The following is a 21,325-nucleotide window of genomic DNA, read 5'->3' on the forward strand; positions in this document are numbered from 1 at the left end:
TGTTGTTGTTGCAAATACACACCAGGACAAGACGTGCCCCGTGTAGCTCTACAGACCGTAGAAGCAAGCGCTGTCAGCGAGAACCTATGACGGCTGTCCCAGCGTCATATCTTGTTGACGTGACAGGCACCACGCCCGGCCATCTGTGTCTCCGGTGGTGGCGTTTCCACATTCCTATGACGGGAGACCGATCCATCCATTTGGAGACGTCCACTGTATTCGTTTGAGTAATACCCCGGGGGGTAGGGGACTGAGGACGAACTCCATCCAGGAATTGAACTCAGGACTTTTGTTTTTATTTTGAGTGAATCGCTCCGACTACAGAGACGCCCAGCCCGGATTTTATTTGGTCGTCTTTCGAAATTCTATTCCAATTGAGCGTCACGTGACGAGATGAATACATCCGTTCGAAAATCCCAGCGAGCAGGGCATCACAACGTGCTAGATAGCTAACGGCCCGTGGAAGGAGATATCGCAGAACTACCGTCAAGAGGCCATTTATCCATCCATTAGGGGGGTCGTTGAACTTTCCGTAACGCGCTGGTGCAGAAAAATCTTAATCACATGGTCATTTATATATTTGTTTTATTATATAGCTGGCCTTTGGACACTTTGTGATCAACCGAATGTAATGTGTTGGTTTATCTTGTGCAGTCATCGGCGACTGTAAGGGGAAATGTTGTTCGTGAGTACCTATGAAGGCCGGAACGATGAACGATGGTGGTGTAGCTAGCACCACGATGATGGTGGTGTAGCTAGCACCACGATGATGGTGGTGGTGTAGCTCGCACCACGATGGTGGTGGTGTAGCTGGCACCACGATGATGGTGGTGTAGCAAGCACAACGATGATGGTGGTGCAGCTAGCACCACGATGGTGGTGGTGTAGCTAGCACCACGATGATGGTGGTGGTGCAGCTAGCACCACGATGGTGGTGGTGTAGCTAGCACCACGATGATGGTGGTGGTGCAGCTAGCACCACGATTATGGTGGTGTAGCTAGCACAACGATGATGGTGGTGTAGCTAGCACCACGATTATGGTGGTGTAGCTAGCACCACGATGATGGTGGTGGTGTAGCTAGCACCACGATTATGGTGGTGTAGCTAGCACCACGATGATGGTGGTGCTAGCACCATGCGCGGTCGTCTTTGTGTCTCCCCCAGTACTGACGGTTAGACACAGAAACCAGGCACATCTACTGCACGTTCATCCGTATCAATGGTGAACTATTTTGCGTGGCGATAACGATCTGCCCGCCACAGGATTACAACTCTATAATAACGAAGTCACAGATCATCTGCGATGGGCTAAATCTGCACGCGTCTTGGTGCGTACTGCGCTGAATATACGCACACACGTACAAAATACTATTTATACATTATATATACACACACACGACGACAGTTTCAAACAACGAACACAAAACGTGCTCAGGAGCACACACGTGGCAGCAGCCTCCGCGCTTTGCACTTCATCCCGCTGCGTGTGATTTGACGGCCAGCGCTCTTACTCGGTTTCGTCAATTTACATTACCACGGCAGGGCAACTATACCGCCCCAGCGTGCACTTACATTCTGGTAATCATAAACTCTACAGCCCCCCCCCCCCCCGCACGAGTACACACGCATACAAAGGGCACGGCAACAGCCTCCCTTCGCCAATGAGTGGCACTGACGTCACCGCATCGCTTTGTGCCAGGCTAGGTGCGCTTTGAGGCCACGTGAAGTGTCGAAGGCTCGCTGTTGGCAGGAGGTCACGGGACAGACTCAGGTGTCCATGGGGTTGACTGACTGAGATGATTGGCTGATGCACACCAGCTGTTGGTCCCTACTGTGCCAACTTTCTGCGTATAATCCACCCGGCGCTCCGCTCGTTGTTGTGAGCGTCGCTCCTCCGCCCTCCGCTGTTGTTGGAGGGCGACCGCCTCCACCTGCCCAGCATTAGCGCCCATCACGAGCCTCATCCACAGAGACCGATCTTGACACCGCTGGTACCGGTCATCGGCAAGTCCAATCAGAATTAAAGCTTTCGTGACTGCATAAATTACTCATTGTTTTTTTCGGTAAAGTCACGTATGTAGAAATAATTTTATGGTATTTCTACATACGTGACTTTACCGAATTTTATGGTATTTCTACATACGTGACTTTACCGAAAAAAACAATGAGTAAGTCCAATCAACTTCACGTCCTCGTGTACCACATCACTCCATCTCTTCTCCAGCCCGTGCCGCGCCCGCTTGGCAACTTCTATCCGGCCAAAGCGCATGCTTGGCGGCTGGCCATGCGAGCTACGAGACCCAACCAGCGCAGTCTCGCATGCCGGAGAAGCTCGCTGACGGGACTTTGTCCAGGGCACACAGTTCCCTCCGTGTAGCTTTTAACAGGCTGTTGGGACAAGTGCTGTTAGCGAGCACCTATGGAGACCGGCACGGCACGCGAGACGGTGGTTGGCCAACATGACGCCCGGACGCCTTTGTCTCCCCAGTGCTGAGCCGATGTTTACACACCGCAGCAGGTACTCATTTAACGCAGAGTCGCTCAAGGGGGAGGCCCAGGGCCGGTTCGGTTAATTCGTGAACCACTCGTATTGATCGTGAGCGGAAATGTAACTCTGGATGCCAGCGCGCTCGCCGAATCCGCTATTGCTCTGTGACTGTGGTGCAGCGGCACGTCCGGGCAGGACAAAGGCGCGCGGACAACCTCGACGCACCCACGGCGCCTTCCGCAACAGACGCCTGTCAGCGGGGCTCTCACTCGGTTTAAATAAGGGAATTCTATTAGCGAAACCCGTGAACGCGAAGCCAACTTTAGCCACAGCCTGCCGCTGTCACCGTCTGCCCCCTCCTCCACTCCCCCCGTAGAGGAGACAACAAGGGCGCGTGAATTAAAACCCCGAGCCTCCGCGTCCTCTTGGCGATTGTTCCACGGAGTTTCGGGCAGCGAGACCTTCCATCGGTCGTCTAACTTTTAAAATCAAGAGCTGTCCGCATGATGGACGACCAAACCGCCAGCCCGGCTCCGAAACTCTCGCCTCTTGCCTCGATGCTCCTCGACTCGTTTTTTCTTCGACGGTCTTCCGATGTCTCTCATTATTCCACCCGGGAACTCCTCATCCTCCTCCTTCTCATCATCATCCTTCGCAGTCCTTTTCCCCTTACACCGTGGTTCGAGAGGGATTCGCCCTCGCGAGAGGCGATGTCGCATTCTCCCCCGAGGGGCACGGGTTCAGGGTCGAGAAGGGCGCTACGGGGCACGGCCCAGGGCACGGCCCAGGGCATTCCTCCATCACGGTGCTCAGAGGGAGACTCACGCCTCGCCGCCCGGGAACCTTGCGGTCCGCTCTTTGAGGCGGCGAGGAGGATGAGGACGTCGATGAAGATGGCGACGACGAGGAGGAGGAAGAGGAGGAGGAAAAGTCACCGCTGAACCTGTCTGCAGGTTTCAGAAGCCCGACTTCCTCCACCAACGCACGTTCTGTATGTGTTGCCCTCAGGGACGCCCCAACGTGATGAGGTCCCAACGCAGTTCCTCCAACTTCTCCTCCATTACCGCGTTCTGCGTCTCCTCTCACCTCCTTCTTCTCCTTCTGCTGCCCGCCACCACCGCCATCATAATCGTCGTCGTCGTAATCATTCTCATCTCCTATCCTTACGCGCGAGCTCGCAGTCACCTCTGAAACCTCCACCTCCAATTCCATCTCCTCCATGGGCCCTGAGATGGCACAGGGATCCTCCCGTCCCACGGGGCTGTGCCTCTCCGTGAACACCACTGAGTCGCTGGCGTCAGAGGCGAGGGCGAGCGTGGAACGGGGTCCCGTGGAGCGCGAGCCGCAGAAGCGGTGGTGTCTGTGGCGTCGGTTGCGGTGGCTGTGGTGGTGGTGGTGGTTGTGGTGGTGGCTGTGGTGGCGTCGCAGGTGGAACATCTCGGCAAGGACGCGGCGGCACTGGCGGCGCAGCAGCGCGTACACGAAGGGGTCGAGCGCCGCTTTGCTGTAGGCCAGGCAGCGCGTGAACAACCCCCAGCGGCGGTCAATGAACGGCACGGCGGGGCTAAGCTCCACCAGCCTGCACGAGGCGGGGGAAGGGGTGACGGGGGGGGGCAAGGGCGCAGACACATCCTCACTTTAGCGCTTTCATTATATACTGTATCGTGTACACTACAGTATATGTGTTTGCCCGTGTAGACCGTCTCCACGGTTTAAACTTCAGGAATCCGATGAGCTATAAAGCTATTTTTCACAGATGTCCAGTAGACTGTATTCGATTGTCTCTGCGAGAATATACTGTCTTTGCCTTTTGGATAACTGTCTTGGCAATTTTTACTGTATTTGTATTGTGTACTCTATGTACTGTCACTACCTTGTGTAGACTTGTGTAGACTGTCACTGCCTGGCGTAGACTATAAAGACTGTCAGACTGCGACTGCCCAGTAGAAGACTGCCGCTGTTTTGTATAGACTATACAGACTGTCAGTAGCCTCTGTGGAATGTCAATTTACGTTGCGTACAACATTGACCGTGACCGCATAACGATCTGTCGATACACCACTGTTTCCCCAATGCACACGCACGGTACACACTTTGCACTCAGACTCACTCACGCGGAACGCTCAGAGAGTCAGCCGTTTGTTGTGGGTGTGGGTGGGGATTTGATTTGAGATCCCTGACACTGAACCCAGTGGGTGGAAGAGCGCGTGGGAGCTCATTCCACTCGTATTTTGAAGTCGTTACTTCTCTCAATCTGTTTGTGTGAAGTGTGTACCGTCCTTTTGTTTGCATTCTCTCCTCCCCCCACCCACCACCCCAGGTCTCTTAAGTGAATCAACATCATTTAAGATTTTGAGTACGACGTTTCGCTGGTAATTACATACAGCATCATCGGGCAATTTGCCAGTATTAAATTATGTTGATTCACTCTTCAACAGACCGGTGGGCTAAAGTAGTGAACTATTTGTCCTTTGTAAACGTGACACCTTTTTTACTGTTTGGCCGTGTCGGGTGGTGGAGGGTTACGACACATTTATAAATAACGCGATCTAACCCAAAAACCTTTATTATGAATCCAGATTAATGTTGTCCATTTAGTTTTTGTTGTTATTGCGCCTGTTTAACCCGGGGAAATCTTCGCTGAGTCTCATGGCTCATTTTGAAGAGGGTTCTGCCAAGATTTCACAGTAGTGTAGTCGGCAGTGATTGGTATCTATAATCTCAATTGGGTAATATTATGGTAATTGTTGTTTTAAATTTGCCAACACAACAGTAAGTTAACGGCGTGCTTGTCAAATGAAAAGATGTATTGAAGTCAAGCGTGTGTGTTCCGCATATCAAGTAGGCTACACTACCCCGATATTATTTTTTATTAAGCAATAACCTTAATTTATAGCACTCGTTCAATCCACTGCTGGATGTAAACAACCCCCCACGCCATGTTAGTCAAGAAGCTTGCTTCACCATACTTCACCACACTTTACCATACTTCACCATACTTCACAAAACTTCCCCACACTTCACCACACTTCACAACACTTCACCACACTTCACCACACTTCACCATACTTCGCCACACTTCACCATACTTCGCCACACTTCACAACACTTCCCCATACATCACCACACTTCACCATACTTCACCACACTTCACAACACTTCACAAAACTTCATCACACTTCACAACACTTTCCCATACTTCACCATACTTCACAACACTTCACCATACTTCACAACACTTCACCATACTTCACCACACTTCACAACACTTCCCCATACTTCACCACACTTCACAACACTTTCCCATACTTCACCATACTTCACAACACTTCACCATACTTCACAACACTTCCCCATACTTCACCACACTTCACCATACTTCACCACACTTCACCACACTTCGCCACACTTCACCATACTTCACCACACTTCACAACACTTCCCCATACTTCCCCATACTTCACCATACTTCACCATACTTCACCATACTTCGCCACACTTCGCCTTCCCGGAAATTGCGGGTTGGTAAAAAGTGGGGGGTGGGACGTGGGGAGTGGAAGCTACCAGAACAGTTTCACAAATCAAACGCCACTGGTGTTTAATGATGATGATGATATCATGATGCTGATTGTCACAGTACTAATGCTTAACATCGTCACCGATTATTACAACTGATTGTTGATGATCGTCATTAGTATAATGGTGGCGACGATTGTGATAATTAGCATTATTAGTGTTTACGATGATCGTGTACGGTGGTAATGGGGGCAAACTGTCGCGTGGCCTCTCACCTGGTGATGACGTAGGGCGCGAAGCAGAGCACGAAAGTGCCGATGAAGGTGCTCACGCGCCTGGGAGCGCGCGTCCTCCGCGCCTTCTGCTCCTCCAGGCAGCGCGCGCGAACGCTGCGGGCACGGGTTCACGAGGCACGGGGTCACGAGGCACGGGTTCACGAGGCACGGGTTCACACGAGGCACGGGTTCACGCGGGCACGGGTTCACGAGGCACGGGATCACGAGGCACGCGCACGCTGGACGCGCACCCAAACGGACGCGCGCGGACGCTTGGACGCACGCTGTGGCGTGGACTGTCGAGTGTGCGAGGTGGCGAGACTGCATCGGGGCCCGCGGGCCGGAGTGGGCCAGGCGTGGGGCTAATGAAGAGTGGCGGAGATCGTGGGGCATAGCGACGGAGCCCCCAGTCCACTCCTCGTGCCATGCAACGTGCACGCTAACCACGCGTGCGTACGGAACATCGGAAATGGACAGTCATGCCACTCGGTGGGTTTTTGCTTGACAGGGCGCTGGAGCGTTGGTGTTGTCGTTAACGCACTGCCCTAACTAATAACCCGGCAAACTAAGTTCGATTCCCGACCCCGGTTAACATCAGTCGCGATAATCTGAACCGGTCCAGGGGCTCCCCTAGGTCGAATCAACATTCAATGAGTATCAACGCGATGTGCAAACCGTCAGTAGTTGGGGAGACAAATGCAGCCGGGCGTGGTTCCCATCACACCAGCCCCTCGCGATCCGTGCGGGCATTCCAGAGGTGGCCACTAACCGCACGTGTTCCCAACATCCTGTGTAGGCTACACGGGGATCTTCGTCCTTGTACGCACGCGCACGCGTGTTGCAGCTGTGATCGCGCGCGTGGGGCATCGCAACCCACCTGGGGTGGATGTCCACCAGCAGGATGAGCGCGTGCATGGTGACCACGTCGATGCGCTGGCAGTGCGAGCGCGCCACGCGCAGCACCTTCAGGTAGGTGAGGCACAGCACCAGCAGCGACAGGAAGAAGGTGAGCGCGTGGTAGGCGAGCGAAAAGGCGGCGAACGACGCCGAGGACCCGCGGAGCGCGCTCGCGGAGCCCGCAGACCCCAACGGGCCGCCGGGTGCCGACGGCGGCGGCGGCGGTGGCGGCGGCGGTGGCGACAGCGGAGGCCCCTGCACCAGGGTGCACGAGGCGTACGAGGGCCCGTAGGCCAGCCACGACGGCGAGTGAGCGAGGGCGGCGGCGGGGAAGGCGAGCGAGTGAAGCCACGCGTAGGCGAGGACCAGCGCCGCGTCGCGACGCCGCATGTGGGCGGCGTAGCTGAGGGGGAAGAGGACAGCGACCCAGCGGTCGAGGCCCAGAGCAACCACACTGAGCATGGCGTTCGTGGTGAGGAAGGTCTCGGCGAAAGCGGCTGCCTGGCAGAGGCTCTCTCCACACGGCCGCGACGATGACGACGATGATGACGACAAGGAGGAAGATGACGACGACGACGACGATGATAAGGACGCGTGCTCGTCCTTGACGAACACCTGGTGCTGATTCTGCTGGCGCGGGTCGTTGGAGTTGGACGCCGTGAACGGGGCGGTGGGAGTCCCGGTGTGGCCGGAGCGAACGACACCGGCCAGGGTGAGGGGCATGTTGAGCAGGGTAAGCAGCAGGTTGGAGCAGGTGAGGTTGAGGATGAAGACGCCGGGAGCTCGCTTGCGCAGCTCGCTGCTGGCGCCGTAGCAGCAGAGGACCGTGAGGTTTGACACGAGTGAGACAATCAGCACCATCGCCGTGGACAGCGCCAATAATAACTCGACGGTATCCATTACTCTCTGTCTCCCACTCGCTAATTTCTCTTTCTCTCTCGAGATGATTAAATTGGCTGCTATTATAATTGTCGTTTCAAAGAGAGAAGGCAATCAATGTAAGCGCACGCGGCCACGATGTCAACTCGACGAGAGCAGCAGTTGTTGCGGTGAATGACAGAGAGACGAGAGTTGACGGAAGACGAGATCAGGAACGCGCCTCCGCCGGTGATGTCAAGAGACTGGAAACGCAGACGAGGCGGCGGTGTGCGGCTGACAGATCCGTGTGCTGTGCCGGCCAGAGCGCCCGGCCGCTTTGAACGGACGGATTCGCGCTGGGGGGTCTTGGGAGAGACACAGAGACACACACGGACACACACACAGCGACGCGACGCGACCGTTTGGAGCAGGTTACTGCAACAAGGAGGGGAGGCGTGAAGAGATGATCCCCACCACTCGTGCATGTTTACTTGAACCAGGGAGGCGCACGGGACTGCAAGGGTTAACTTGGATTGTGAGAGGAGGAAGAGGAGGAAGGTGTTCCTGTAGTGGCGACTCTAACGAACCGCAGCGCCTCCTCCCCCCCCCCCCACCTGTCCTCGCTGCCCGCCGCCCCCCTAATTAGGGGCAACTTCCAATTTGGCTAGGAAGGGAATTAAGTTCACGGAGGTAATCACGAACAATCCCGCAGAAGCTACCGCACCTCGCTGTCGTGTATTTCGATTTACCAGGTACAGTGCTGTAGCTCTAGCATTGTGGACGCACAACCTTCAAAGTCTATTCCTACGGCATCCCATCCACTAACAGTGATGGTTTCAGGGCTTCACCCTGGCTGCCGATCTGTGGTTGCAACTCCAATGTCCGTCTTGCTATCCTGCCCTCCTCCATCCTGCACACGTGTCCTGCCGGTCACACCGCCTCATCTCTTTGGCCACTAAACTTCAGTGCTGCATTTAATTCAAAACGTCAAAGTCACGCTGTACCCCCATAGTGGCTCTCGTATCCTCTGCGTCTACCTCTATTCAAACGCCAGAATAATTTATTTTATTTTATATGCATCTGATGAATATACCGATATGCTTTTTAACTACCAAAGAAAGCAAATGAAAGCGTTATTTTAATCTAGAGAATGTCAATGTAGATCAATTAACGTCACTAACTTCAACGTGTAACCCGCAGCCGCACTCAGTATTCGCTCACGCTCGAAGGTGCCTGGAACAACAGACACGCTGGGAAGTAGCCACACGACGAGTCGGTGCCCACAATTGCCCACGCTCCGCGGTCCTATAGATATTAAGGTGTTATGGACCAATTAATGAGTATTACACGTGGAAGGAAACCGGAGCACTGGGAGATAACCCACGCACCTGGAACAGGTGGGGTGGGGGGGGTCCACATTTTGCTGAACCACTTTCTCTTGGCAAGCCAGCAGGGCATGGCGTCTCGATGTCCACGTGAATGGAGCTTCACAACACTTGTTTGATCCATCAACCCTCGCCTGAGCAATGCTGGATTACAGGCGTGTATATGAAGGTGTATAACCTTTAATGCCACACTCACCCAAGAATTACCGCGAAAAATGAGCTATGGATGTCATATTTGTATTCCGCTGCCGAGTCTGCTGAAATAGGGCGCCACGATGGCTCGGAGATGTTAACTACCTCACCTGGTATGCAGGAGGTCGTGGGTTCGATCCCGACCCTGGAACCTGTATGTTTGGAGTTTGTATATTGCGGTTGCGTGGGGTTTTCTCCGGGTTTTCCCCTCCACATTTAGAAGCATGCGTTTATAGAGAATTTGGCTGCAATAAACTTCCACCTGATAAGCCACTTCGTTGAGTCATCATTGGCGATAGCCAGCTTGATTCTGAAAAAGAGCTATATATCTCAGTGTCTTACCTGCTAAAATAAAACTTGAGTTTATGGTAAAAAACACCATCGTGTTTGTTGTGCATAAACTACGGCCCAGTCTGCAGCAGTTCTGGTTTGACCAGCCATGACGTCGGCTGGGAATATGAAGGAGCAGTGATCACTGGGTATCACCAGGACGCATTCTAGATATTTTCAAATGCGACGCACAACACATGGAATTAAGACTCGAGAGAAATTAAATTAGGATTCCATGGACTCAGTAGAGTGAGGAATAGAAACCAAGTCCAAAAATGGATATTTTAGTAATCGTATGGGTCAGTGTTAAGGTCAATATGGAGACGTTTCGTCTCAGAAGCAAACATAGCATTTTAGAATTAGAAAGTACTTTACAGATAATTATTCATTTCATATTAAGGCTCTCCAACCACTGCAAGCCTGAACAATCCAGGACGTGTAAATAATCCAAGGACGTGTTAATTAAATACGTTTGGCAGTGATTAAGATAAGACGTATTGTGTCGGTGTAATGTGCTAGTTCAGCCACTCACCTTTCTTGTGACCTATCTATGTTGCACTCACAGAACCTCTACTAGGGGTCTGTACCAAGCACCGCTTGCGAAGACTGTCCGTTCAACCGTTCCGTGTGCAAACGAGTGTGAAGTGGGCTACTCACACAATGCTCCTACACGAGATGACCAGAACATGTCAATGTCACGTCGGCCAAATTAATAAATTATACTTGAGGCCAAAATACACATCATTAATAGAGGACTTCAATGCAGAGATAAAAGGTGCAGCGATGAAAGGATGACTGGTATATTTAGCGTAAGAGTAACTGATGACAGCGCTGGAATATTAGTTTGCAGCCAGCAGGAACTTGAAGATAATGAACACATTTTCCATGAAGGCGTCTAGAAAGCTCAAATGTGACATTGATTTAGGTAATAACTTGATGTAAAAAATAAGCAAACGTATGTTACAAGGTCTCCCCAAGAATGGTCAATCCTTTCTAAACAGCAGGTAGAAAAAAATGGTTGCGCAGAGGTCGTGGCGACCTTGAACTTTGCACCTTTGAACTGAAAATCAATCCCCAAGCGCGATACTGCAGTCGTGAATGACCCCGAGGTTGTTTCAACGTTTATCAAAGGGATAGCGGCGAGAATTCACGGCTTTTAAGCTTTAGTGGGACTGGGTCGATGGGGGGTAATAGGGTGGAAGTGATAATGAAGTGGTCTTATCAATAAAAACAAAACAATTTAGCAAACAACATTGAGCATACCTTGAGGAAAGCTGAGTTTCACTTGGCTGGAGAGGTTTGTCAATGTGCAGAGGCTAAAGAGGCCGAGTTGTGACATCAAAGCAGACAGATCACTCCAGACAAACACCACGGCTCGGCATGTCATTTACATAAACATGCGCGAGCAGCATTACAATTACTCTGTTTTATAAATCCAAGAAACACCCATATTCATCAACGTCCTTGTAAAGGGTTTATTACAAAAAAATGACTGCATTTTTTTAACAAAATAATGCCATTCACCGCATCCGTAAACGGCACAACATGAGGAAATGACTCGGCTAAACAAAGCCTGCGTGCACGACACAAAGAGGCAAAACTCAAACAAGAAAAAACCACACACACACAGAGGGATAAAGACAAACGGTGTGAAATAAACTCTCAGGGCACAAAAGGCAGTGGCTGTCACGCAAGTCCAATAACTCTGGCAAGTCCAAGATGCAAATGAATCCACGGGTAGCTAAACAGCTCAAATATGATCCAACTCACGGCTGCATTAATTTACAGAGCCCAATGGTGATTCTTGCAGGCAATGTTTACAAAGACCTGATAGAAAAAAAATCCATATTGTGAATGTAAGAGATCCAGTGGTATTATTTGAAATATATCATCATTGTGTATAGGTGGCATCGCTCATATTAAATATTAAAATATGGCCCGCAACGGAATTGTAAATTAATGTATCTATGTCAATAAAGAATTCCAAACCTCCCTAGCAAAACAAGTGTAAAAATTTCAACGACACCTTGCACAGCTAAGTAAAAGGTATCACTTGAAAACAAAAGCATAAAAAATAATTAACTCAAACGGACCATGCTTAGCAATTTAAGAAACTCAGTTACCTGCAGTGATTCATTGAGTTAGCTGCAGTGATTCCAATTTTAATGTATCCTGAAAGTATTATTTGTTTCCGCACATTAATTCACTCGATAAGCTAGCATGCTAATCTACAAAACTGACAAACAGGGCACATTTATCACTCCAGCCACTTGATATCGGTACCGCTCGGCCCTATCTTAATTCTGTCCATGAAGCAAGGAAGCAAGGTTATATTGAGTTACCACATTTCACTGTGGTCTACAATTCACCCTGGAAAACTAAGTTAATAGGCACATGCACAGCATAAGGAACTACTTGGCAAAAATGTGATATAATGCCCTAAGCAAAGACAAAATGTGCATTGTAATCTCAATTACGGCATACGCCGCTATCTCTAAGACTGAGAAAGGTGAATCTTTAATACTGGAAAGGAATTCTGGGTCTTTATACTCATTAACCTTAAGCCAAGCAGTTTTCCTAATGTCCGGGCATTGCCACACACCACCGATATGCATTGTGAATTCAAATGCACCAACCTTGAGCTTCTTATGTTCAGTGAAGGTAAACATCTTCTTGGTTCTTTCGGTAAAGTCACGTAACGTCGTGAGAATTTTATTTTATCGTTTATTTTTTTGTTTATTTGTATTATTTCCCTTCTACGTGACTTTACCGAAAGAACCAAGAAGATGAATCCCTGCAGTAACGAAAGCTTTAAATCGAAGGTAAACATTTTTTAGTGTTTAAATTGCCTATAACGATTCATCGCTTACAATCAATTCTTACACTTCGGATAAATTCGTCGAAATGTGCGTGTAACAGTGTATTCTGAGAGATGCAAAGTAATGCGAACTGTATTCTGCTACATGTAGGTTTATGGGCAGGAAGGGATTATGCAACACAGCTGAACTAACAAGGCCGTACAGAACAAAACACAACAATGCAAAAAAAAAACCTCTAGAAACAATTGAACCACAAACAAGACAAAAACACATTCTTGATTCTTGAATCGAAACGAGACTGGAGGGAGGGGCGGGGGTGCTCGTGAATTCTTACGCGACTATTGTTTGGAGTGCTTATTATTTTCAGGTGGCAATTAATTCCTCCTGCCTTTTACAGTGGGCTTCCCTATCAATTGCCGACGTCCATCTCTCCATCGTCGTCGTCGGGCGGCTCCGTGAAGGCTGAGAAGCTGATGGGCTGGCACTGGAGGGTGCGCAGATTGAGCAGGCAGGCCGTCTGGGTGGTCGAAAACACCGGCACGCACACCAGCAGCACCCTCTGGCCCAGGGGTCCTGCAAGCCGCGTGAGGGGGCGAGAGGAGGTTCGCGTAAAGAGCGCGTGAGCACGCGCGCTCACACCGATCATGCGGTACACGTGATTGAATTTGTTTAATCTGTTTGTTTTATATATATGCTTAGTTTGACCTAATAATGTATTGTTTTAGCCTTACCTTGCCCATTGTTGTTTGTAATTTTACATTTGCGGTTTAATTTGCTTAAGTCTTTATTTTTATTTGTCTCACTTTAGGACCTGTTTGCTGCTATGATGTTTGCTGGTTATCATGATTAATTGTGAGTTTTAATTAATTAGCACGATAGAACGTTTCATTGTTGTTTTAAAAAAAATACGGCTGCTGGTCTCAATGGCCTCTTAAAAATAATTTAATAATAATTTTCAGCCACTGTCCATCCACTGCTGGATGGCCTCCCCACGCCACGTCACCGGGGTTATTTGCCAATCCTTCACCACGCTGGTCAGTGCGGGTTGGCGAAGGGGGGAATGGCCCACGTCTAGTTCAGATGGCAGTGATGTTAGCACCGTGGCCAGGAAATGAACTCGGATCGCCGGATTCGTAGCGCAGTGCACTAACCAGGACGCCACGGCTCCACTAACAGGCTCTTACCTGGCCTTCAAGAAGGCATCGTGCTACGCTGTGAGCGAGAGGCCTGTGTTTGTAAAAATGTGCTGCAGCCGAGCAACACACGCAAGCTCGTTCTACTACCCCGCGGAAGCAGATATGCATAATGCATTTATAAAAGACATCGGGCCCCATGCTAACGCATACGAGCACACACGAGGTTGATCACGTACACATGCACACAGGCAAGCAGGCATGCATGCTTGCAAACAAATCTCTCCCCTGTGCCAACAGAAGATCGGTAATGTACAGGCAGAGACAGAAAAAAGACCAATGGCCTTGCATTACTCATTTGCGGGGGTTACCATTCGTGCTTGTAAAGTCATTGTCAACACCGAGCCCACGGGCACATACAAACCCTGCCCACCTGTGATGGTTTTTGTTTGGAACTTGGGAGCATTGCCGCTGAAATAAACATCTGGACAGCAGTTGAGAATGAATGGGTCTTTGTGTTTGAAAGGATAACAGCCTGCACAAGGGGAGAAAAAAGAGGTAAACATTGAATAAGAGGATATAACTGAATATACAGTCAACTCTTGATTTTATTTGCGGTAATGGTGAGGGTGGGGGGGGCAGGACAAAACCAAAACACACGTAATGCAAAACATTTGCAGATTAGGCAAATATATATAATGATCACCTATGTAGAATGTGCATTCTATTTTTATTGTTTAAGATCATCGGCTTATCTGCCTCTCATGTTTGCGATCACGTGAGCAGTGAGCAATAACGGTACCAGCGTGCAGAGAAAATATAATATTCAAACGGATAATCCACCCACGGATAATTAAGTGAACTGTATATAATTGTATCCATGTATTTGTTTAAAAACCTTTTTTATAATTACAAAGAGCATTATTCACGATCCATTAAACCAACGTGTTGAGTGTCCAGCGATAAGCAGGGCGAGCCCTGTATAAAACATGAGCTCATTATAATTTGCGCTGAAAAAATATATAAATGCACGCTTAGATCATCCCCGGGCCCTTGTGGAATGGGAGATTCGTGCGTTTGGCGATACAAAAGAGATAGCACACATCCTTGCAAAGTGGTTCCGATTCCTTAATAGTTGCAGCAACTGCACATTCAGTAACAGTGAGCAGACGTGCCCCCCCTATGGTTTCTGAATGTTTTGCAGACTCCAAAGACAGAAAATATTGTGTTGGGGTAATAGACGTTACATAGACACACAAGTTAAGTTTTGTATGAAACGGTGGCTGTAATATAATGAACGACAGTTTATTTATTACCCGATTAAAATATGAAGGAATGCCTTAATAAATAACTGATACAACTGACAGGCAGAAATAATGTAAAATTAATACATTTGCAGTCTCGTAACATGTATGAAAGGCCTCCGTTGGTATTTTACATTTCTGTACATCGGGCTGCATTGACCTTTGCGTGTTACCCCCCTCTTTATGTGTGGGCTCTCCAGTTTCCCCGCACACACCCCTCATCAAGAAGGAATTGGCCAAACTTCCCAAACACAACGCTCCTGTGAATCAGTGAGGCTTCCCAGACAAATACGTGCCATTATCATTATTATAGCGACATTCAGTGCACTTCCTTCAGTACCCATTAAAAAAAAAAACAATACACCATAGCTAAGATTCAATCAAACACTGCCAACTCCTCAGAAGTTGATAGAACCTGATAGAATCCATTGCAATCAATGGGACCCAAGTGCACACTGAGAGCCTTTCATTAAAAAAAAGCTCTATATGCTGCTTCCTCTTGTTTCATACAGCTGATGTAGATGCAGAGCAACAACTACAATTTCACATTCAGGTGGTCAAGCGAGATAACCGCGTCAGGAGTAGCGGAGTGGTGCATCGTCGCTGTGATGCCTCCCTCGTATTTGTGGATCGGGCATTGCATCGTTAGATGTTGTATGGTCTGTTCCGGATGAGCACAGTCGCACACAGCAGAGTTTTTAATTTTCCATTTGTGCGTCAGGTATTCGCATCTGCCATGGTTTGTGCGAATGCAGTTTAGGGTGGACTATGGCTTTGTCGAAGATCAAACCCTGTGTGGCGAGACCGGGTCATCCGGAGGGGTGGTGAGAGAGGAGATGGGCACCCACCTAGCGTGTCTGGCGCTGTGGGTGCCATGTGGCTGGCTCGCAGGGTCCACTCGAGGATCTGCAGGTGGTCCTCCATGCCCGAGTACTTGTAAATGTCCAACACATTCTGGCCAGACGTGCCCAGCAATCTGCGCATGTGTGCACACAAGTGGGGGTTTCTGGTTCAGTGTTTGTATGCACACCAAGGTGAGACTTGACAACGGTGCTGTTTCAGAATCAGAATCTTTATTCATACTGGAGTAATCCGATGAGCTATAAAGCTCTTTTTCACATATGTCCAGGAGAAAAAAAAACCCACCTCAAGACGCATTCATTTTCTCTTGCTTTCGATTCTCTAAATGAGCTCCTGAGATGTGTTTATTTATTTATTTTCGTGATGTACAGCATTTTTTAACACTTTGTAGAACGACGCTTTAGAAATGTCATGTATTATTAACTGAGATATAAGATTTTACGTCATTGAACGTGTAGTGAGATCACTGGATGTCACCATGTTGTGGGTGTAGTACCGGCCCTAGAGGGGCACGGTGTGCGTTGAGTAATAGCGCTGGATGGCACCATGCGGTAAGTACAGTGCCGGCCCTACAGGACACGGTGTGTGGGTGGCCGACCAAAGGGGAAGGTCGTGTGAGGCCATGGCACTCTGGTTGACCTGGGAGGACACGTGACCGGCTAAGATGACAGAGGGGCCCCCTAGGGGGGTCATGTGATAGGGACCCAGGTCCTTCCCGATATTTCTGGAAGGTGGACGTGGCCAAGGGCGGAGCCGGCCACGCCGCAGAGAATATAAGCCGCGTCCCGAGAGGGACCGGGGTTGTTCATCCTGGGAAAATAACCCTTCGTCTACGATCTCCATTCTACGAGTCTTCCAGCAGGTGGACCCGGGCAGATGCTGTTGGTCCCGGGTCCGTAGTAACAGTTATGTGGTAACTAGTGTAGTAACTAGTGTGGTAACTAGTGTGGTAACTAGTGTGGTAACTAGTGCAGTTAGCCGGGTGGTCACCACCTGAGGTTGTTATTCTGTTAAGCGGACGTTACCCCGTGTGTTGGAACTAAATAAATGCGCTGCCTCCAAAGTCTACGTCTGCGACTCAGTTGAACCCATTACAAATGAATAAAAATGCGATAGCGTTTGCATGGGTGGAGCGATGGCACAGTGGTTAGTGTGTACTGCACTGCTACTTGAGTTCGATTCCTGCCCAAGGCTAACATCACTGGCAAGTTTTATCAGAACCGCTCCTGGGATTTGCACCCAACTCAATCCCCTGCACATTATCTCTATATATATCGTACTACGATAAATATTATCTATGCCTCGAGTTTCCTGGCTGGCTGCTGGCTGCGCTCATCTCCATTCCAAATATAACTCTGTTGTTCGTGGCTGCTGTGGGCCATTGCCACTGAAACTAGCTGGGTAACTGGCGACAAGGATTTTCCGTGTAACAAATAAACGTGAAATTGAACGGCGGAAGACATACTAGATAGCGACGAACAACAGGTGGGCATCGCTAAAATTGGTCTAACTTTTCAATTTGCGCTCCTATTAATGTAAGTCTTTCACCAGAATATTCTTGAAATCTCAAGACAATGTTACAAAAAAATCACAATACTTATTACCTTGGTATTGTATTAGACATCAAAGCAGATGACGTGCAGTGCAGGATTGTGAGAAGAGTATGAAAATGACAGCTGTCTCTTATTTTCCACTGCAGACTAACGGGTTCTCTACTCGTACATATAAACATCACAAGTGTCTGTCTGTCAGTCACGCTCTGAATCTCCGAAACGGTATGCTGGAGGTAAACACGTATTCAACAAAACTTGCCAAGGACATTCCTGGTATTTAAATTTCCCAAAAAAATTCCCTGACATTTCCACCACGACTTCGGAACATCCAATGACTGGCCATTTGTAATTCTTGATGTCATTGGAACGCTTCCTGCAATTCAACACTCAAGCTGGATGCAGGAGTTGGCGATAAGTGTTATTTGGATTAAAACAAGGTCCGGCTTTAAGCATGTGCGAATGTGTTTTGTCCGTGTTGTGCATGTGATGTGTGTCTATGTGTGTGCATATATTGATGTTTGAATGAATGTATGCCCTACGAACCCGGCGACCTGGGTTTGATTCCCACTCACCGTCAACACCAGTGACAATTATCTGAACCGGTCCTGGGCCTCCCCTAGGTCGACTTAGCCTCAAATTAGTATTTAGTGCGGTGTGTAAACATCGCCACTCGGGAGACAAAAGCGGCTGGGAGTGGTGCTTGCCACCCACCTCTTCTCGTGTACCGTGCCGGCCTTCATAGGTACTCGTTAACAGCACGTGCCCCAACAGTATGTTAAGGCTATATGGGGGATCTTTGTCTTTGCATACTGATGTTTATATGAATGTATGTGTATACAGTATGCATAACTAATGTACATGTACTCACTCAATCTCTCTGGCCCGTCTATGTGCTGTAATGAAGCACCATTGCCTGAAATGTCACCTATGATATAATTTAAAAGCAGTGTTATTGATGAATGTGTTGAGTTTTTGTTGTTATTAATATAAATATCCACGTGTATGGATTAATTGGTTCATACACACGTGTGTGTGTGTGTGTGCGATGATGTTTATATGTACAACTCCGCCTTATATGACTACCTGGTGTGGTGTGTAAACATCGCCTCTGAGGAAACAAAGGCGGTCGGGCGTGGTGCTGGCCACCCACCACCCCCTTGTGTACAGTGCCAGACTTCATGGGTGCTCGCTAACAGCATTTGCCCCAAAAGTCTGCTTAGGCTATACGGGGGATATTTGTCTTTATATTTATAATGCATAATTCAGCGAACACACATTTGTCTAGGTTCGTGACATCCATCACTTGCATATCACTTAAGTTATAGCCTATCCAAATGCATGGGCGGTGCTAGTTATATATTTTGCATATGTAAATGAGAAACATCATGCCGGATAAGGAGACAAAGCTGTAGAGAATACCACTCATTGTTCTTCCCTGTGTATCACCTTCCACCTTTGTCTAAACATAGGCCACATTTGTTTCAGTCACTGTTCTTTTGTATGAAGTCTATATCAGAGCTCAAGGTCAATGTTTGCGATTGCAATCATTGTTTCGTTACACGAAAATATGTGGGTCCACACTGTGACATGTGCCAAATTGAAAAGATACCAACACAATTAACAGGACCGACTGTAACGTGAATAATGTCGTTTAGCTTTAGCTTGAGGAATGCAACTGTTGGTTGGAGAGAGCAGAGAAATGGATGGGCACTTTGTGCTACCACTCGACCACCATTAAGATGCTCGTTTAAAACTAAAAACCGGTGGTGATCAAGCAGTGGTCGTCGCACCATCAGCATGAGCCATTGTACAACAAATGAAATGAAGGCACCCTATGTCCCAATTTCCCCCTCTCTTCAAAGCCCAACACTCAGGCTGTACCCCCTCCCCCCCGCCCCCGCAGTTGCACGACCAAAACTCTCGATATATACTCCACTTTGATTAACTCATGCCAACAACTCCTGGACAAACAATTCAAAACAAGCGTATCGAATGATGACCCCGATGACACCTCCAGCTTGGCTACCACCAGCCCTACCTCCCCTGCCCCAGTATGGGTGGTGGTGCCACTCACCGGACCCCGGCGATGTTCGCTTCGTATGGGTTCGTCTCCAGGCGCAAAGTGACGTGGGAGGCGGCACGCGGGAACATGCAGCGGTGCAGCGGCTGCTGCGGCATCATGTAGTTGGCGGGGTCAAACTCGCCGGGCATCACGTCCACATCCACAGACGCCTGCGGGGGGGGGGGGGGCCCACGCACAGTCGACACGGCAAAAGGCGCATGACATCACCGCTCTGCGCACTCAAAATATAGCACAAACGGGTGGTGGCGGGTTTAACGACACATTTATATTTACGCGATCTAATCCAAAAAACCTTTATTATGGACAATTTCTACATTACGAATCTGTCTCAATGACAGTTACTAACATAAATGCAAGTATAAAGCCCTTCTGTCACGTCATTGCCAGATGAAAACCTCATGACGCTGTGTTTAATGTGGGGGTTGTTTTGTCATACTTCACCACGCTGGTCAATGTGGTTGGTGAAGTTGCAGTACATCGATATACACATAATACAGTACAACAATGGATTTGCAGCGCTGCCCTCTGCTGCCTATAATCATAATTAATTGTTTATTTCATGCCTCCCATGCAATAAATCTGGAGGTGCTGGAACAAAGGGATATTTAAAATAATTACTCACAAAGAAAGTGATTGCAGAACTTATGCAAAATTTTAAAAGTAGAGTGTATACGGTATACACAATGGGAATAAACAACATTGAAAACCAAAAATTATGCTTGATAGTACTCTCTTTTGTCAATATTGGAATTATTCATATGCCATTTTTAAATAATGTCTTTAAATTTTGCTTTAAAGTTGTCAGTGCACTCAAATATCTCAGTAAGCTGTTCCACAACTTTTGTGCCAAAGCACCAAATGCCCATTCAGTAATCCTTAATGTTGTCCACTTCTCATAATGATAATGAAATAAAAATGTACCTTAGCTGGAAATCGTAAAAAAATATTGCATAATTATTACAAAAAATAATACAAGCAATGTTGTTGAAATAACGTCTGAAGCAGACAATTACTAAAATAGCAAGAGAGTAGGCTAATGCATGAGAGGCCCTGGGCAGGAGTGATTGACTGATTAACCGATTAGATTTTAATAATTAAATCAGTAGCAACATGCTGCTGAATTCCACAGAAATGTATTCCTGTGGCGATAAGCTCTAATTAGCCATGGGAAGACTTGCTCATTAAGACCTGCCGCATGCTGGCTTGGGTGACCAAATGGAGGATTGGTGGGGGTGGCATTTCGGTGGGGTGGTGGTAACGGTGATTGGTGGCAGGGGTGCGATGTGCTGACTGGGAGCTGTTGCAAAAAAAGCAAATCCGAGGGAACGTTAACTGTTTATTTGCAGGACTTGAGTAGAACCTCCTGGAATGATTACAGAGCAGGAGCGAGGTTTTCTCAGTTGGTACGCAGCCAATTGTGTTGCGACTGGGGTCACCTCGCCGCTCGTCCATGTCATTCAAAGAATAAACCACGAGGGGCAAAAGAAGGGTGCCAACTGCCAAAATGTCACATCCCAGTTACATAGGACTACTCGTACAAATATACTGGCATTTCCAGTTGTGTCAACTTTCTTGTATAATGTGAACAGATATACAATACTGTATTTAAATATGGAATAATTGACAACAA

The 21,325-nt window shown here is 48.4% G+C and overlaps 2 protein-coding genes across 2 annotated transcripts in view; both read right to left on the reverse strand.

Annotated features, from left to right (window-relative positions):
* Positions 1-274: 274 nt before the first annotated feature.
* On the reverse strand, positions 275-8,893 carry LOC116941371 (uncharacterized). The gene is made up of 3 exons (XM_032952424.2): positions 7,158-8,893; positions 6,281-6,394; positions 275-4,068 (listed from the first exon to the last, which is right to left on the reverse strand). Exons 1-3 carry the CDS (start codon positions 8,075-8,077, stop codon positions 3,159-3,161), a joined length of 1,944 nt encoding a protein of 647 aa, XP_032808315.2. The 5' UTR covers positions 8,078-8,893; the 3' UTR covers positions 275-3,158.
* Positions 8,894-11,402: 2,509 nt separating this feature from the next.
* Positions 11,403-21,325, reverse strand: part of POLD2 (DNA polymerase delta 2, accessory subunit) — a 29,418-nt gene continuing 19,495 nt past the window's right edge. The window contains exons 7-10 of the mRNA XM_032952420.2: positions 19,687-19,844; positions 16,047-16,174; positions 14,328-14,429; positions 11,403-13,334 (exon numbers count right to left, since the gene is read on the reverse strand). Of these exons, the coding sequence (XP_032808311.1) occupies positions 13,171-13,334; positions 14,328-14,429; positions 16,047-16,174; positions 19,687-19,844 (552 nt within the window). The 3' untranslated portion in view covers positions 11,403-13,170. The remainder of the gene's footprint in view (positions 13,335-14,327; positions 14,430-16,046; positions 16,175-19,686; positions 19,845-21,325) is intronic.

This window comes from Petromyzon marinus, chromosome 11, assembly GCF_048934315.1.
Source record: "Petromyzon marinus isolate PM22_M1 ecotype Great Lakes invasive population chromosome 11, UKy_Petmar_22M1.pri1.0, whole genome shotgun sequence".
Taxonomy (NCBI): Eukaryota; Metazoa; Chordata; class Hyperoartia; order Petromyzontiformes; family Petromyzontidae; genus Petromyzon; species Petromyzon marinus.

Bases quoted from the DNA above. Each gene is read 5' to 3' on its own strand.
- LOC116941371 (XM_032952424.2), bottom strand. From the start codon at position 8,077: ATGGATACCGTCGAGTTATTATTGGCGCTGTCCACGGCGATGGTGCTG. The intron at 6,395-7,157 runs GTGGGTTGCGAT...CCGTGCCCGCAG, and splicing joins CTGGTGGACATCCACCCCAG to CGTTCGCGCGCGCTGCCTGG. The intron at 4,069-6,280 runs GTGAGAGGCCAC...CGCCTCGTGCAG, and splicing joins GCGCCCTACGTCATCACCAG to GCTGGTGGAGCTTAGCCCCG.